The 18,460-nt window shown below is 56.3% G+C and overlaps 1 protein-coding gene across 4 annotated transcripts in view; it reads left to right on the plus strand.

Moving 5' to 3' along the window:
- The window catches only part of RYR1 (ryanodine receptor 1), a 119,077-nt gene extending 100,678 nt beyond the window's left edge, over positions 1-18,399 (plus strand). For all 4 annotated transcript variants that reach the window (XM_079117384.1, XM_079117386.1, XM_079117385.1 and 1 more), the window contains 17 exons: positions 2,942-3,283; positions 5,735-6,538; positions 7,136-7,200; positions 7,870-8,023; positions 9,059-9,145; positions 10,054-10,302; positions 11,043-11,173; positions 13,014-13,056; positions 14,369-14,499; positions 14,597-14,657; positions 14,939-15,085; positions 15,218-15,352; positions 16,990-17,146; positions 17,548-17,612; positions 17,701-17,801; positions 17,983-18,034; positions 18,170-18,399. In XM_079117384.1, coding sequence (XP_078973510.1) covers positions 2,942-3,283; positions 5,735-6,538; positions 7,136-7,200; positions 7,870-8,023; positions 9,059-9,145; positions 10,054-10,302; positions 11,043-11,173; positions 13,014-13,056; positions 14,369-14,499; positions 14,597-14,657; positions 14,939-15,085; positions 15,218-15,352; positions 16,990-17,146; positions 17,548-17,612; positions 17,701-17,801; positions 17,983-18,034; positions 18,170-18,265 — 2,820 coding nt within the window. In that variant the 3' untranslated portion in view covers positions 18,266-18,399. The remainder of the gene's footprint in view (positions 1-2,941; positions 3,284-5,734; positions 6,539-7,135; positions 7,201-7,869; positions 8,024-9,058; positions 9,146-10,053; positions 10,303-11,042; positions 11,174-13,013; positions 13,057-14,368; positions 14,500-14,596; positions 14,658-14,938; positions 15,086-15,217; positions 15,353-16,989; positions 17,147-17,547; positions 17,613-17,700; positions 17,802-17,982; positions 18,035-18,169) is intronic.
- The last annotated feature ends 61 nt before the right edge of the window (positions 18,400-18,460 follow it).

An 18,460-nucleotide genomic window follows, 5' to 3' on the forward strand; every position in this document is an offset into this window, starting at 1 on the left:
TTAAAAAAAAGTTCAAAAAACTTCAAAACTCTTCTCAATTTTCAAGACACTTCATACATTTGACAGATGTGAATGTATTCGTTTTCCATCTCTATAATGAAATACCTGAGGCAATTAACTTATAAAAAGAAAAGGTTTATTGTGACCTACTGTTCTGGAGATTCCAGTCCAAGATCAAGTGGCTCCATGGCTTTGGGTCTGTGGTGAAGCCAGCATATGATGGCAGGAACACATAGCAGCACACACTTACCTGATGAGCCAGGAAGCAAGATGGAGACAGGGGGCTTCAAGGGTATGCCACCAACAACCTAAGGACCTCCCAGCAGTCCCTACCTACCTACCTCTCATCGGTGCTCCTCGGGGGACACTCCAAACAATAGCATTAGATGAATACACCTGGGCATTTGGCACTGCTCTAGTCCCCAGGGCCCCACAGTGAACAAAACAGAGACCCCCACCTTGAGGCAGTGTCCAGTGGTGTGGGGCGAGTGGAAATAAATAAATAAATAAGCCGAATAACCGCGGGTTTGACCCTGTGGTCTGAAGGAAACAAGCCAGCAGGGCGGATATGCCCTGAACACGGGGCTGGGGGCCTTTCTGAGGGGGGTGTGGAAGCCAAAAGCCGAGAGGTGCCATATGAAGGTGGGGACATTGTGACGTCCCAGGCAAGGGGGACAGCAAGTGTAAAGGCTGAATGATGAGAACAGAGGGACAGAGAGGAGGCCAGTGCGGCTGCAAAGGGAGGCTGAGAAGGTGAGAGGGACAGATGTGCAGGACCAGCGGGCTCCAGGGGGGGACTTTGACCTCTAACCTGAAAGACGTGGAGCCCAGGAGGACTCTGAGCAGGGCAGGGATGTGGCCAGCAGAGGCAGGTGTCTACAGAGTTCTTCCCCGTGGGTCTGGGGGCCGTGGGGACACGTCTATGGTGGTCTAGGTGGGGACTGTAGTGCAGGCAGAAGTGGGCGGGTCCCGGCTCTATTTAGAAAGCAGACTGGCAGATGCACAGAGGGATAAGATGCAGGTGGTGAGGAAAAGACGGGAACTCAGGGTGACTCAAAGATTCAAGCCTACGCACCTGGGTGGGTGGGGATGCAATTCCTGCGGCGGGAGACTGTGGGCCGAGAGGTGTGGACGTACACAGCTCAGTTCTGGACACTTGCAGGACAAGGAGATGTCAGGTGGGGCTCCGGCTGTAAGCATCTGGATTCTGGAGAGCAATCAGGCCTGGGAGATGCAGACTTGATAATCATTGCTGCAGAGTGGCAGAGCCCAGGGCTTCAGAGAGATCCGTGGAAACTGTACATCTCAGGATGAAGGCGCAAAGGCCAGCCTCAGCAAAGCCCTAAACAACTTAGCGAGACCCTGTCTCTGAATCAAATATAAAAAAGGGCTGGGGCTGGGGCTCAGTGGTCCAGTACCCCTGGGTCCAATCCATCCCTGCACCCACCCCAACCTTTAGAGCTCTGCAAGAGAAAGAGACTTGCAAAGGAGATGATAATAGCCAGAGAAGAAGGTATTTCAAATGAAGGCCACAGGCAAACAGATGATGACACAGACGGATCCGCAAATCACAAGAGCAGAGTCCAGGGATGAATGGAGGGAGAGGCTCCCAGGCCCCATGGAGGAGTGGGCTTTTGAGCCGGAAGGTGTCACACCATTGATCATGGGGGAGGCAGGCCAGTGGAGCTGGGGCAGAGGACGAGGAGTTCCTGTGTGGCGATATCTCCACACGCTGCGGTTTCTAGAACCCTTCATGATTTGCAACGAGTGTTACTCATTTAGAAAGCATTTTGCAAAGCTCTTGGCTTTTGATAAAGCACTCCTTACAGCCAGAAAATCTCACTTCTGTTCATACCGCAGAGCAACATTTCTCAGACTGCATTTTGCAACCCAGCTGTAGACCATGAAATTAATTTAGGAAGTCATGGCCATCGTCTTTAAAGATAAAATAGAACACTGCAGAGTGTTGCACAGCAAAAGTCAGAATTGTGTTATGAAACTTTATTTTTTTAGTTACATTATAAAATCTTACTGCTGGTGCAGTCAAGAACGTTTTGAAAAACTGCCCTTGAGAACCACTTGCAAAGTTGTATAGGAGATCAGCACAAGAATGTTCCATGAAAGTGTTGTCTGTAAAATAAAAAAAAAAATAAAAAAAAAAAAACAGCGGGAAACCCTCACTGGGAACATATAGAATGTTATATTTATAAAACAGGAATATTACATAGCAGTGAAAATGAATTCATTTGCTGTATCTCAACATTAAAAGCATACTGTTGAATGGAAAAAGGAAGTTTCAAATTGCGATATTAGAACAGTGGTTCTGTAAATTAAAATTACAGTGGCACATGCCTGTAATGCCAGCAGCTCCGGAGGCTTGAGGAAGGAGGATCGAGAGTGCTAAGCCAGCCTCAGCAACTTAATGAGGTCCTAAAGCAACTCAGTGAGACCCTGTCTCTAAATAAAATATTAAAAAGGGCAGGGGATGTGGCCCAGTGGTTAAGCAATCCCTGGTACAAAAAAAAATATTGTACAGAATTACATATACTTTTTGTGGGCAGCACCTGTACACAGGGAATAGAAGTGTTGACACAGGTTTGAAAGAATTCACACCAATTCCGAGACAGTGGTTGCCTCCAGGGAGGGTGGGATGGGCAGAAGGACTACATTTCCACATTTTACCATCTCTGAAAATGTACTGTCTCACAGTGGATGGCAGCTCAGCATTTTTTGGTTTTGGTTTTGGTTTTGTTTGGGGCGGCATCATTTCACATTTCCATGGCTGGTATAATCTTCCCTGTGCCATCCTGCTAGGAATCAGCCGTGGGTGCTGGGCACATGATTCTGGATTTTTCCATCTCTAAGGAGAATCCACAGTTACCTTAAGAAGGGCGCAGGGGCCTCTGAGGCCACCCCACTGACCTCCCCTGCCCACCCGCAGGCCATGGACAGCCAGAAGCAGTTCTCCGGGCCGGAGATCCAGTTCCTGCTCTCCTGCTCGGAAGCGGACGAGAACGAGATGATCAACTGCGAGGAGTTCGCCAACCGCTTCCAAGAGCCAGCGCGCGACATAGGCTTCAACGTGGCGGTGCTGCTGACCAACCTGTCCGAGCACGTGCCGCACGACCCGCGCCTGCGCAACTTCCTGGAGCTGGCCGAGAGCATCCTCGAGTACTTCCGGCCCTACCTGGGTCGCATCGAGATCATGGGCGCCTCACGCCGCATTGAGCGTATTTACTTCGAGATCTCAGAGACCAACCGCGCCCAGTGGGAGATGCCTCAGGTCGGGAGACCTGCGCATGCGCATGCTCGCCTCCGGGGCTCGCTGGTTCCTGGCATGCTTGGGCTGCAGGAGCGAGAGGCTGCGCGCACTGTGCTCGCCTGTATTGCGGGCCCTTGCTCCCCGCTGGCCGGCCCATGCCCGCCTCCTGCAGGCCTGGCCCACGCACGGATGTGCACCCTTTGTGTATGCATTGGCGGAGCTGATGTGCCCTCTGTGCTTGCACACCGAGCCCTGGCACACTTACCCTGGAGCTCCGGCATGTCCTTAGAGCCCTCATACAGCCACACCCCACTCTCCTGTACTTGAACTGACATGGGTGTACACTCTTTGTTCACCTTCCCTGCAGTCCCTAGTATACTGCTGTCTCTTGGCCCTGACTGGCCTATGCCCACACTTTTGCACACTCACTCTGGAGGCTCCTGGGCGCCCTGACATTTTGGGTGACCCCTCGCCAATCCATATGTGCCCTCAAAGGCCTTCTGAGGTCCTAGCACACAGTGCATGCCCCCCACTTATTCTGAGCCCATGCCTGGGTGCACATTTCTTGCACACTCACCCTGAGGTTGTCAGTGTGCAACCCTGGTGTGTCTACGCATTAATCTCCCCCATGACTTCACTACAGCCCTGGCACAACCATGATTGCCCACACCAAGAGAAAGTTCTAGCCCACCTTGCACGTCTAGCAAGGTGGGGTTCCCATCTCCCTCTCTGGCACTCCCTATGTGACCTCACACACTCTCAGCTCCCAGCCCTGCCTGTCACCCTGGGGCCTTCCTGCATCCACTAGCCTCGCCGGCCAAGCCCCATCGCCCTTCTATGCCTTACACACCCTTCCCTCTGTCCTGCGATGCCCGGGCATCAGCAGGCCTCCCGCCAGCTCTTGCTCCGCCTGTCCTGTCTCATACTTGACGCCCACAAGACCTGAGCACTTCTTCCCCCCTGAGCTACTGGCCCCTCCCATCTAGCCACACTTGCCACCAGGCCCGTGCACACAGGGGCTCCCATCCCACATGGAGCCTGGTCCTCGTGCTCTGGGCCTCTCCACTGACTCCTGGTCCCCCTGGAATGCTCCCAACTGCCCCCGTGTTCCCTGACTGTGTACTTCTAGGCCTTTCCCACGCTGCACTCCTCCCATCTCCACGGAGAGCCCCGCCCCTGCGTGCCTGCCCCACGTGCCCAGGTCCTCTGTGCACAGCAAGCCTCCCCCAGCCTCGCACTTCCAACGTCCTCCCACGCCACCACAGCCTCCTGACACCTGACTCCGCCCAAGTCCTGGGTGCCTCACCCTGGAGATCTTGCACACTCACCCGTGTCCCTGTGGCATCTGGACCCTGCATGTTTGCACGGTCCTGGTGCCCAGGATGTGTGCACATCTGTGCATCTGCAAGCTGCCCCCATCACCACGGCCTTCACGCTGGCTTCTTGCACACCCCGTGGGAGCTCTGGCCCTGCCCCATCCCTTGCTCCCCAGGTGCCAGTTTCCCTTGCCTGCTCCTTCCCATTCCCACTGTCCTCTGCTCCTCAAGCATTCCCTGTGTGGCCTAGAACACTCGCGAGGCAGGTTAACAACATTGTCCATATACGGCATTTATTGGGTGACAAGCACTGTCCTCATCACTAAGTATCGAATAACCATTCAATCCTCACACTAGTCCTATGGGTCCTACTATTAGGCCCCATTTTACAGAGGGGGAAACTGAGGCCCAGAGAGTTAAGTCAAAATCATCCAACCCCAGCACTTTTCCCCTGAGAACTTCCCCTTCAACCACAGCGCTGTGTCTCAAAGACGCTCAAGGGAGGCCAGTCCTACATCTGCCACCTCTCATCTGTGTCACCCTAGGTGTGGGACTTTCTGGGACCCTTTTCCCGATCTGTACAAAGAGGATAATGGCCCCTAGAGTTTTGTTGAAAGGGCTCAGTTCTGGGCCTGGCCTTATTGAAGCACATAAGGCTTCCTACAGTGAGTGCTATATAAGTCTGCTACTAATAATTTTTAGGTAAGGCATGGTGGTGCCCATCTGTAGTCCCGGCTACTCAGGAGGCTGAGGCAGGAGGATCACTTTATCCTACCAGTTAAACACCCACCTGGCCAACGTATTGAGACCCCGTCTCCTAAAATTAAAATACACACATACATATATACTTACTTATTTATTTAACACTACTGGGAAAGGAACCGGGGCGCTCTACCACTGAGCAACATCCCCAGCCCTTATTTTTGTTTTGAAAGGGGGAAATCGCTAAATTGCCGAGTCTGGCCTCCTACTCACGATCCTCCTGCCTCAGCCTTCTGAGCCTCTGGAATCATAGGTGTGCACCACCACATCCAGCAAAAATCATTTTTTAAAAATCGGATTGGTGCCTGCTACAGTGGACACTGTCGCTGCCTCGGTCACCTTGTCCCAGGGCCCGGCTGACGGCGCCCCCTCCGTCCCCTCCGCTGCGCCGCAGGTGAAGGAGTCCAAGCGCCAGTTCATCTTCGACGTGGTGAACGAGGGCGGCGAGGCCGAGAAGATGGAGCTGTTCGTGAGCTTCTGCGAGGACACCATCTTCGAGATGCAGATCGCCGCGCAGATCTCGGAGCCCGAGGGCGAGCCCGAGGCGGACGAGGACGAGGGCGGCGAGGCGGGCGCCGAGGGCGCGGAGGAGAGCGCGGCGGGCCCCGAGGGCGCGGCGGGCGCGGCGGCGGCGGGCCTGAGCGCGCGGCTCTGGGCGGCGGCGGCCCGGGCGCTGCGCGGCCTCAGCTACCGCACCCTGCGGCGGCGCGTGCGGCGGCTGCGGCGGCTGACGGCGCGCGAGGCGGCGACGGCGGTGGCCGCGCTGCTCTGGGCGCTGCTGGCGCGCGCGGGGGCGGCGGGCGCGGGGGCGGCGGCGGGCGCGCTGCGCCTGCTCTGGGGCTCGCTCTTCGGCGGCGGCCTGGTGGAGGGCGCCAAGAAGGTGACCGTGACCGAGCTCCTGGCCGGCATGCCCGACCCCACCGGCGACGAGGTGCACGGCGAGCAGCCCGCGGGGCCCGGCGGCGACTCGGAAGGCGAGGGCACCGGCGAGGGCGAGGGTGACGCCGCCGAGGGCGCGGGCGACGAGGAGGTGGCTGCGGACGAGGCTGGGCCGGGCGGCCCCGACGGGTCCGTGGCCGTGGCCGACGGGAGCCTCTTCCGGCCCGAAGGGGCTGGCGGTCTTGGCGATATGGGCGACACGACGCCGGCGGAGCCGCCCACGCCGGAGGGCTCCCCCATTCTCAAGAGGAAGCTTGGGGTGAGGGGCCAGCACAATGGCAGTTTGGGGAGACAGGGTGGGAGGGAGAAAGCCCAGGGAGCGGGTGGAGATGCACAAGGGGAAGGAGCCAGAGTCAGGAGGAGCGGGACCGAGCCCTTCAGAGACAGGGCCAGAGAGACACGGAAAGATCAGGGACAGAGACCTGGAGAAAGGCTTGCAGGGTGTTGGGAGAGAGAAGCCAGATACCTGGAGTCAGAGGAGCCAGAGAGCCAGAGACCAAATTAGAGGAGGAAAGGGACCAAGACCCAGAAAACTCGAGGACACAGTCATGGACATGGGACAGACAGACACACATGGTTGTGGGGAATGAAGCAGCCGGCTGGGAAAGGCCCCAGAGTGACCTCAGGCCCTGGTGCTGTGACTGCAGTTGTCAAGGGATGAGAAGCCCCAGGGACAAGAGCTCCTCTCGGTGGCAGTCTTACCCTGCAGTGCTTCTGGCTGGGCCTCCACCTCCCCCAGCCTCAGTTTCCTTCTGCACTGTGGGAATCATGGTCCCCTTGGGTGGGGCAGGTGTAAAGCTCAGCGGGGATGAGGAGAGACAAGAACCAAGAAGGCTGACATGTGCCCTGTCCCCAGGTGGATGGAGAAGAGGAGGAGCCGCCTCCAGAACCAGAGCCCGAGCCTGAGCCCGAGAAAGCCGAGTGAGTGCCCTGGGGCATTATGGCCCCGTCACTGCTTCCCTCCTGGACTGGAAGCTTCCTGAGTTCAATGCCCTAAGCTGCCTTGTGACCTTGGCATCACCCACCCAGACCCAGGAACGGAGAGGCTCTGTGAAAGGGAGCCAGACAGCCAGGCGCACTAGCCGCAATCCCAGTTCCTCAGGAGGCTGAGGCAGGAGGGTGGCAAGTTCTAGAGCAGCCTGGACAACTGGCAAGTTAGGCCCTGACTCAAACTCACATTTAAAAAGGACAGGGGATGTAGCTCAGGAAGAGCACTGCTCAATCCCCAGTACTGCAAAAAATAGTGGGGGGATAGAGAAATTAATGCTCCCCACTTCCTGCCAGGCCTCTGTGTGTGCCGTTCCCTCTGCCTGGAGCGCTTTCCTGTGCTCTCTGTCCTTCCTTCTCCAGGAAGCCTGCTTCTACCCAGCCCCTCCTAACTTGAGCAGGTATCTCCTCTAGGTTCCCACCCCCTGAGCCTCCCCTATCCCACCCAGGACCCCTCCATCCCATTGGACTGGACCCCCATGAAGGCAGGACCTGAGATTGCCCATGTCCCAGTACCATCCAGACCAGGCATGGCATGGGCCCCCAGGGAATGACTTCGAATTGCCCGGGTACCTCCTGACCTGTCTGTGTCCTGCCCTACAGTACTGAGAATGGGGAGAAGGAAGAAGTCCCTGAGCCCCCGCCAGAGCCCCCCAAGAAGACAGCACCTCCTCCACCCCCTCCAAAGAAGGAGGAAGCTGGAAGTGCGGGGTCGGAATTCTGGGGGGAACTGGAAGTGCAGAGGGTGAAATTCCTGGTGAGTCCCCAGCAGGGATTTGCTGAAACTCCTCTCCCTGGGAGATCCCGCTCTCTCCCCACATTGGTCTTGAGCTCACCAGTTCCAGACTCATCTCCAAGAGGAATCCAGGCTGGTGAGAAGGCAGAGCTGTCCCCAGACGGAGCCGGGACCTCAGCACAGGGCAGCATTTCCAAGTGGCCCTCACTTGGCTCTTCACTGTCTCCTCCATACCTCTGCTCATCTGGAGCACCTCACCCCATCCTCCGGCCACAGCTGACCCCAGCTGAGGCCACTGCTCTGGCCCTCCACCATGGCCAGGTTCCTGGGTCCAAGCTCCACACCAGCCCCAGCTCCCTCCTCCTGTGGAGGCCTGAGCTCCTGCAGCTCCTGAGCAAGATCCTGTTTCCTCATCCTAGTCCCCAAGGAGGGAGGGCATGTGGGAGGCAGGGTCCTGTCTCCTCTCCAGGGTGGTCTGTACCGGGGTGCATATTGCACAGGTGGGGGTTCAGTGAAGATTCATGGTAGGAGTGAAGGACAGAGGGAGAGGTGGAGAGAAAAGAAGAGACAGAAGAAAATGTGCCTGCCTGGGATAAAGCAGACAGGGGACCACGTGGGAAGCAGCAGAGTGGAGAGGACAGGGTGTGGGCTCTGGAGTCTGACTGCCTGGTTCAAATCCCAGGTCCGGGGCTGGAGGTGTAGTTCATCAGTAGAGCACTTGCCAGGCGTGTGCAAGGCCCTGGGTTCAGTTCCACACACACAGTCCTAGATTTGCCACTGTAGCTACGTGCGCTTGAACAAGACACCGCCTTCCCAGCCTCGGTTTCATCATCTGTCAAGTGGGCGTAAGAGCAGTCCCCACTTATAGTTGTGAGAATTAATCAATATTTTATATGACGCTCTCAGCCCAGGTCTTGGTACACAGTAAGAACTTAATAAGCAGGAAGTTGTGGCGCCAACTGTTGAGCACCACGGTGCTCTGACTGTGGGTAAACAAAGGGATGGATTCTCCAGCAAGGAAGCGGGAAGTGAGCTCTCTCCTCCCTCCCCTTCTAGAACTACCTCTCCCGGAACTTCTACACGCTGCGGTTCCTTGCCCTCTTCCTGGCATTCGCCATCAACTTCATCTTGCTGTTTTATAAGGTGCTGGCCAGGAGCGGGGGAGGCTAAAGCCCCACAAGTTCGCAGGGACTGGGTGTTGGGCTCAGCATTCTTAGGAACCCTAAGGTCTTGGGACCTGGACGCCGGATCTCAGGATCCCGGGGGAGTGGGTGGTGGTGTCTGGGTCCTTCTGGGCCGAGGCCTGAGTGTCCACAGGCTCTGCCCTGGCACCTGCCAGCCTGTGCTCAGGCAGACCCTCCCCTCTCTGCACCACCCACCGACTCAGTCATGGTGGCTGCTTTCATGTCCCTGAAAGGTTTGTGGGGAGGCGCCAGTGGGCGACTCCCAGAGGGTAAGAATAGGCCTCCTGCAGGACAAAGGGGCCCTCGAGATCTTTCCAGGGCTCTGAACAACAGGACGGAAAGGCAAGCAGGAGAGGGATCAGAGCACAGCTTTTGGGGGATGGAGTCCTGGCCGCCCCGCTCACTGGTTGCACGATGTGAGCACGGTGCTTGGCCTCAGTTTCCTCACCTACAATGTGGGTTGGTCACTGTGTCCACTGGTTAGAGCTGTGAGGGTTAAGAGGATTAGTATGTGCAAAGCACTCAGCACAGTACCTGGCCTGTCGGAAGTGTTGGATATGTCGGCTGTCTCATCTCTGTCAGTGTTACTCGTGGTCAGTCTCTTTAGGACAGTCATTAAGATGAACCAGTTCTGTTTTTGGTCCACTTGGTGCTCCATTCAATGGGCACATAATGGGGACAGTTGATTTGCAAGCTCAGTCCTGTGCACGCCCCTCCAACTTGATTGACGGTCCTGCTGAGCCTGATAGTGCACCAATCCAGCCTCAGAAATGGAGGCTGCTAATTGTGTTAGTGAAGTCTGGCTGTGGCAGACTAGGTCCCAAGTACCAGAGTCCCTGCCCTGATGGACCACTGTCCCCACCTCAGGTCTCAGACTCTCCACCAGGGGAGGACGACACGGAGGGGTCAGCAGCTGGAGACCTGTCGGGTGCAGGATCTGGTGGTGGCTCAGGCTGGGGCTCAGGAACTGGTGAGGAGGCGGAGGGCGACGAGGATGAGATGGTGTACTACTTCCTGGAGGAGAGCACGGGCTACATGGAGCCTGCCCTGCGGTGTCTGAGCCTGCTGCACACGCTGGTGGCCTTTCTCTGCATCATCGGCTACAACTGCCTCAAGGTGAGCCATGACCATGGTCTTGGGGCAGAGGCTTGGCAGGGGGCAGGATGCTGGGCACTGGCCGGGAGGACCTGGGGCAGGGTTGCAGGGGAGGGGCTGTCACAGTGATGAGGACAGAGGGCTTGAAATTGGGGCTCTGGGCACAGGCTTGGGGTCTTCAGCAGGAATGACATTTTAACTGGGAACTGAAGCTGAGAAGCCAAGTCCAGAATCATCCATACCATGCTTGGGTGACTGGTCATTTCCGGGTCAGGAGGCAAATTTGGAATGTAATTTTCTGCCATTTGGCCAGCTGGTCCCTGACCTCTAGGGGTCCCTGGTGTCTTATGCATTCCGTGGATGCCAGCAGGGATGTGCACTCTGACCACAGGGGTGCTGAGGGCTTCAGTGCCTCCCCGGGGCATCGAGGCCCTTTGGCTTCCATGAGGCCAGGCCATTTTAATAAATTTCGCAACTTCACTGTTAAATGAACAGAGTTCTTGTGACCTAGCGGTCAGGAGAAAGCTGGCAGCTCTGCCCAGCTACTGGGCTTTCCACCTGCCTCCCTCCGGAGGCCCCAGCCGGCACCAGGAAGCATACTGGGCTCCTCCGTGTTGGTCCCTCCTGGCGTGACCCTCTGCCTGGGCCTCCCTGCCCCTCCCAGTTCTGCCCTGGCCGTCCTGGGGAAGCTCCTTCCGCTCGGCATCTCAGGTGGACACTGGCCTTGCGAGGACCCTAACGGCAGCCCCTCGGCCATCTAGGTGCCCCTGGTGATCTTCAAGCGGGAGAAGGAGCTGGCCCGAAAGCTGGAGTTCGACGGCCTCTACATCACAGAACAGCCTGAGGATGACGATGTGAAGGGGCAGTGGGACCGCCTGGTGCTCAACACACCGTAAGGGCCCAGCCCTGCGCAGGGAGGGCAGGGAGTGGAGGCCCAGGCCTCCCACAGCGGGCTACAGCCCCTGCTGCGCCCCACGCCTGGTTTCCATCTCTACAAAACAGAAACATGTCCCACGCATTAAAGTTCCTGTGGGGCATTTGGAGGACACATGGAGGTTCCTGGGCCGCATCCTGGAGGGTATGAGCCAAGGTGTCTGTGCTGGGACATGCATTTCAAACCCTGTCCCCAGGGACCTTTCTCACCCAGGTGCCGAGAGTGGGAAATAAGAAGTCAGGATTTTACCCTGTACCCAGAGGGGGAAAGAGGATGTGTGTGGCCACGAAGGGGACTCTAGCTGCCAGCTGCACCCCAAGCCCACGGCATCATTAGGGGAGCGTCTCCGGAGTAAGAAAACCAGGGATCGCCATGTAGCTCTGTGGTAGAGCACCTGGTTAGCACAGGAGAGGCCCTAGGTTCCATCCCAGCACCACAAAAAATAAATAAGAACGTCAGCTGGGTGCCATGGTGCACACCTGGAATCCCAGCAATGTGGGAGACTAAGGTGGGAGGATCTCAAGTTCAAGGCCAGTCGAAGTAACTTAGTGAGACCCTGTCTCAAAATAAAAAAGAAAAAGGGCTGGGGGTGTAGCTCAGTGGCAGAGTGCCCCTGGGCGTACTCCTCGTACTGCAAAAAAAAAAAAAGAAAGAAAAAATAGAAAGAAAGAAAAGAAATTCCCAGCCACTCAGGAGGCTAAGGCAGGAGGATTGGGAGTTCAAGGCCAGCCTCAGCAACTTAGTGAGGCTCTAAGCAACTTAGCAAGACCCTGTCTCAAAATAATAAATAAAAAGGACTGGGGTTGTGGCTCAGTGGTAAAGCACCCCTGGGTTCAATTCCTGGTACCCGCTCCCTGCAAAAAAAAAAAAAAAAAAAAAACCCAAAGTTGAGGCCAGCTGGGGCAACTTAGCAAATGAAGAGCCAGGGAGAAAGGAGCTCCTCTGACCCCATCCAAATAAAAAGAGCTGGGACTCTAGCTAAGTGGCAGAGTGCTCTGGATTCAATCCCCAATACAAGTAAGTAAATAAATAATAAAAATCTAAAAAGAAAGAAACAGGAAAGAAGCCAGGCTCCTTGGAGCAGTGGCAGTTTCCAGACCAGGCCAGGGAAGCAAAAGATGAACAGAGGTTATTTTATGAGGCCAGAAAGCAAGATCATGCTCCATGACAAATGGTGACAGGCTGAAAGGTTGAAGGAGCTCGCTCCGGACCCAGCAGGATAATCCCGGCCTCTGCAGGGACCCAAGTGCAGTGAACCGGAAGCTTCAGCTAGTCGGGACCATGGGTTCCTCACACAGCCTCCCTCCACCCCTCACAAAATGGCACTCACCGGCCACCTTGGTGGGAGAACTGGTGAACCAGGGCCCAGAGTCATCGGGCAGGACGGGGTGAACCGTGAGGAAGCGGGCCCTTTGCTGGGACGTGCGCTGGTCCCGGCCCCGCGGGGCACCACCCAGGACCTTCCCTGGGAGCAGTCCTGTGGTCCTTTGGCACACGTGGCTCTGAATCCGGCGCCCCTGCCTCACCTGGGCCCCACCAAAGATGGCAGCAGAGTCCCCACTGCGTCGGGTCCTCTGTGAGGAGAGCACCAGGCTGGGCGCGGTGGTGCCAGTCCCAGCTCCCCGTGAGGCCGAGGCTGGGGGCCCTGGAGCCCAGGAGTTCAGGACCAGCCTGGGTGGCAGTCAGAGCCCACATGAAACTGAGGAAGAAGAGCAGCACTGGGACTTCCGCCTTCCCAGTCTGGCCGGAGGCTCCCGGGCCTCCCTACCAACATCTCACAGGCGCCTTCTCTCGGCAGGTCCTTCCCCAGCAACTACTGGGACAAGTTTGTCAAGCGGAAGGTGAGGACGAGGCCGGGGAGGGCCTCCTGGGCAGGGTCCCTGCCTTCTGTCAGACCATCCTAGCTTTGCCAAGGACTTGCCTCATGTGTGACCTTGGGCAAGGGGCGTGGCTTTCTGAGGAGCACTGGTTTGCCATGGGGACATGGCATGATGCCATGCTTCCCTCTCGAACCAGGGGACACACAGAAAGCAGAGCGCTTGGCATAGGGGGAGCAGGGGAGCAGGGCTGCCTGCCTCTCCACACCCAGCTTGTCCTCTGTGCCTTGGCTTCCCTCATATTCAACATGGGTAATCCTGTAGTCCCAGCCGTTCAGGAGGCTGAGGCAGGAGGATCACTTGAGCCCAGAAGGTTGAGGCCAGCCTGGGCATCATGACAAGACCCTGGCTCTAAAAAAATTTTTTGGTAAAATAAAAACAAAGTATGGAGTCATAACAGGGCCGACCCCACAGGATGGTTGTAAGGATTTTATGTCCTACTACCTGAGCGGAAGGCACATAGGAAAACAGAAGATAAGTGTAGGGTGTTCCTAGTGTTCATTCACTTAATAGATGTTTATTGAGTAGCTACTGTGTGCTAGAAGTGTTTTTGGAAACTGGGTTCCAGCAGTAAAGAAAACAATAATTCTGACACATTATTTGCAAAGATAGATCTTGTGTAGATGATAATAAGAGCCGTAGAAAAAAATAAAGCTTTCGAAGCTGGGATGTAGCTCAGTGGTAGACCACTTACCCTGCATGTGTGAGGCATTTGGTTCCACCCCTAATACCCGGAATAAATAAAGCAGAGTAGAGGGGTGGGGAGCATGTGTGTGTGTCTGCCAGGGGAGGTTGCTGTTTTACGTAAGGGGTTCAGGAAAGGTCATACTAATTCATAAGGAAGCAAGGGAGTGAGCCAGATGGAAATTGGAGGAAGAGTGTCTTAGTACGCGGAAACAGTTAGAGCAAAGGCCCAGAGGCAAGAATGTGCTGGTGTGTTTGAGGAACACGGAGGAGGCCTGTGTGGCTGGAATGTGTGAATGAGGGGTGAACAGGAGGAAATAAATTCACAGGCGACAGAGGGCCCAATTAACAGAGGCTTCCTTGCCTGCCTGCCTAAAATAATAAATTGTCCCAATACATTTGGTTACTGAATCCGCCGTTTCTTTATCATGTTTGATCCGTCACCGTGATTATCTGAAGAAAGTTCTGGCCCTTCTCTCTAGAAAAATGTACCCCGATTTCTTATCCAAAGTTCGGAGTGTCTCTGGATCCTCACACGGGCCATGATACTCTCCCTCTAGTCAGGTCTGCATGGTCTGACGCTCTTGCGCAGGTTCTGGACAAACACGGGGACATCTTCGGGCGGGAGCGAATCGCGGAGCTGCTGGGCATGGACCTGGCCACGCTGGAGATCACGGCCCACAACGAGCGCAAGCCCGACCCTCCCCCGGGGCTGCTGACCTGGTGAGCCAGCGATGGCCCCGGCCTGGGTAGGAAGGGGAGGCGGCCGGGGGCCGAGCCTCAGGAACCGGCCGTCTTCCTCCCCTGCTCGCCCCCACAGGCTCATGTCCATCGACGTGAAGTACCAGATCTGGAAGTTCGGTGTCATCTTCACGGACAATGTGAGGAGGGGGCGGGGACAGCAGGGTGGGGTTCTAGGAGGGGCGCGGTGCGTGCCCAGGTGCCCCGCCCCAGGATGACTCCCGAGCCCCTGTACCCCGAGCCGAGGGGACCTTCTCACCCTGAGGTTCCTTAGAGAGCTCCGCCTTCTGCAGAGGGCGCCCCACTGTCCCCCCGTGCTCCCCGCCCGCAGCGCCTCGGCCCTCCAGACCCTCACTCCCAGACGGCGGCCCGGCCCCAGCGGGCTCGGCAGGCTCCCTGACCCTGCCCTGTGTCCCCGCAGTCTTTCCTGTACCTGGGCTGGTACATGGTGATGTCCCTTCTGGGACACTACAACAACTTCTTCTTTGCCGCCCACCTGCTGGACATCGCCATGGGAGTCAAGACGCTGCGCACCATCCTCTCTTCCGTCACCCACAACGGGAAGCAGGTGTGGAGGGACCTGGAGGGACCAGTGTGGCAGTCGGGGGGTGGGGGGCGGCGCTAGGAGGGCGGGGCCGGCAGGGCAGGGCGCTCTGTGCCCGGTGCCTGCGCAGAGATGGAGCCGCCCGCCCGCCCCCAGCTGGTGATGACCGTGGGCCTGCTGGCCGTGGTGGTCTACCTGTACACCGTGGTGGCCTTCAACTTCTTCCGCAAGTTCTACAACAAGAGTGAGGATGAGGACGAACCCGACATGAAGTGTGACGACATGATGACGGTGAGCCCCTCCCCAGGGTGGTCACTGGCCTCGTTTCCGGTCTGTAAAGGGAGCGAGGAGCAGCCGCTCGCTGGTGGGCTTGTGACAGCTGATGCGTCCAAGGTGCCAGCCAGACACGCAGTTAGTGCTGCGGAAGTGTTCGCCGTGGTCGTGATAGTATTTGAGTTGTTAGAACCACGTGTTATTGCGCTGGGGGTGCAGCTCAGAGGCAGAGAGCTTGCCCAGCATATGCGAGGCCCTGGGCTCCATCCCCAGCACCACCAAGGGGAAAAAGGCTTAGGATAGTGCCTGGCATGTATTAAAGATTACACAGACTAAAATACCAGCATACACTGGATGTGGTAGACCATGTCTGTAATCCCAGAGACTGGGAAGGCCGAGGCAGGAGGATGGCGACTTTGAGGCCAGCCTCAGCAACTTAGTGATGCCCAAGCAACTTAGTGAGAAACTTTATTTATCTCAAAATAAAACATAAAAAGGGATGGGGTTCAAAAAATAAAAAGTAAGAAAAAATGAAAGTACCAGCATACAAATATTTATATATATTTTTTCTGTTCTAATAACTGTGCACCTAACTCAAATTGACTTTAACTTACTAGAGACAGGGGCCACAATTAAAAGAATCATTTCAAGGAACCGTCTCAAAAAATGATCTGTGAGTCCAGCTCCTCTGCCCGACATTGGAGGCCCCATCAGACCGGCCTCCCCACCCACAGCCTCCCCACCCACAGCTTCATCCCCACCAATCAGTGACTTGAATTCTTATTAAGCCTCATAGTTGCCGACAAAGGCGGGGAAAGGTGGGGAAAGCTCCCAGCCTAACCTCTGTAAGTCCGAGCACAGTCCCTTTTGCTTTTTGCTTTCTGGCTGCCTGTTCCTCTTTCAGTTCTCTAAGACCATGTTTCCTCCTGACACATACCCTGTGCACCTGACCTCTGTGCCCCGATCCCAGATGCCACATGCACGTCCCTTCACATGACCCCTCACCCTCCTCAGGAAGCCCTCCCTGCCCACTCTGGGCTGGGCTGCAGCACCCTGTAGCTGGGCTCTGCTTCCTCTCCCTTCTCCCTGCTGCTCCTGCTCCCGACTCGTGCGCACAGCAACTCCACGTTCCAGCTCTAAATCTCTTTCAGTTCCTCATGGGAACAAGAGGAACCCAGGGCCTTGCACACGCAAGGCAGGTGCTCCACCCCTGAGCTGCACCCCCAGTCTGCAAGATCTAGTCTTTCCTCCCTGACTGCGAGGTTGCACCTGTGGTTTTCTTGCCTGGAACCCTCTTTCCCACCAGCCATGCAGCACTCACACGCATCCCTCTTCCAGGAAGCCTCGTCAATGGCCAAGCCGGGTTCAGAGGCCTCAGTGAGCTCTCTGAGCTTCCTGCCCTTCTCCAGCTCACACTGATGCACCATGCTTGTGGCATCCATGCCGGGTCCCCTCTGCCGGTTCCAGTCTATCATAGCCCTGACCACGTTTGGGCTGTCACTGATGTTGCATCTCCCAGCCCTGAGAGGGTCAGGCTCTAGGCTGTCATTGTCACTGCTGTGTCTCCAGCCTTGCCTCGCCCAGGGCCTTGGTTGGCACTTGGTGCATGTCCTCTGAACACTGCAGCGAGTGACCAATTCTCCTCTCATCCCCAGTGTTACCTGTTCCACATGTATGTGGGCGTCCGCGCCGGTGGGGGCATCGGGGACGAGATCGAGGACCCAGCAGGCGATGAATATGAGCTCTACCGGGTGGTCTTTGACATCACCTTCTTCTTCTTTGTCATCATCATCCTGCTGGCCATCATTCAAGGTCAGCGCTGGCTTGGGTGGTGCTGGGGGTGGATGCTTAACGCCCAGAGGCAGGCTCGCTCCATGGCCAAAAATACAGGACAGGATCCAGTCTGCCTGGATTCCGATTCCAGCTCTGCTTCTACAGTGAGACCTTAGGCAAGTGGCCTCAGTTTCTCTATCTGCATAATGGGAGTATTTATGGTGCTAAACCTCCTCAGGATGTCATGAAGAATAAGTCAGTTTATACCTTTTAAGTGTCTTTAATAAGTACTTAATAAACACCTTGTTTTATTCTTAGGAAGTAGGGTGAGATCGGGGCGATGGGGGATGGAAGGCCAGGTCCCAGAGCTAGGTAGCCAGGAGTAGGAGGAGTCTGAACTGTGTCTGAGTCGGGCCCTGACCTGCGTTCTGCCTCCCCAGGTCTGATTATCGACGCTTTTGGTGAGCTCCGAGACCAACAGGAGCAAGTGAAGGAGGATATGGAGGTGGGCTATGTCTGGGGTGACCCAGAGGGATTATGGGATGCTGGGGGATCAAATGGGCCTCAACTCTGAAGTCTTTCACCACCTACAGACCAAGTGCTTCATCTGCGGAATAGGCAGCGATTACTTTGACACTACGCCGCATGGATTTGAGACCCACACGCTGGAGGAGCACAACCTGGCCAATTACATGTGAGCGCAGGCCCGCTGGCCAATCGGGAGGACTGGGCGTGGCCAGTAAGGCTAGGGGTGGGGTTACTGAGCCCAGGCGGGCTCGGGAAGGGGCTGTGGTGTCCAAGTGGGTGGGTTCGCAGCCCGCCAATCAGAAGGTAAGAGAGGCTCTGACCGGCCTCCTGCGTCCTCCCTCCCTCAGGTTTTTCCTGATGTATCTGATAAACAAGGACGAGACGGAACACACGGGTCAGGTAAGGGGGTGTTAATGAACGACAGGGAGCAGGGACGTGGAGAGCTTTGATATAAGGCCAATGACCAGGTGGCAGTAGAAAGCTTAAATCACTGTCAAGATGTGACCAAAGGACTCTTCTCCTCCCCCAACCTAGGAGTCTTATGTCTGGAAGATGTACCAGGAGAGATGCTGGGATTTCTTCCCGGCCGGCGATTGTTTCCGCAAGCAGTACGAGGACCAGCTTAGCTGAGGCAGCCCAGCTGACCCCCCACCCCACCTCAAGTGCCTTATTCTCACTGAAAGCCCCTTGTCCCCAAGCCCCTCCTCTCAAGGAAGAAGAGGGAGAGGTGACCTTGTACTGGAGAAATAAAACCTGTGCAACACCCCGGGCATCACTGTTGGGTTGTTGAAATTTTGGGGGTGGGGGCATCCAGAAATTCTGCCT

The sequence above is a fragment of the Sciurus vulgaris genome (assembly GCF_902686455.1).
Source record: "Sciurus vulgaris genome assembly, chromosome: 17".
In the NCBI taxonomy this organism is placed as follows: Eukaryota; Metazoa; Chordata; class Mammalia; order Rodentia; family Sciuridae; genus Sciurus; species Sciurus vulgaris.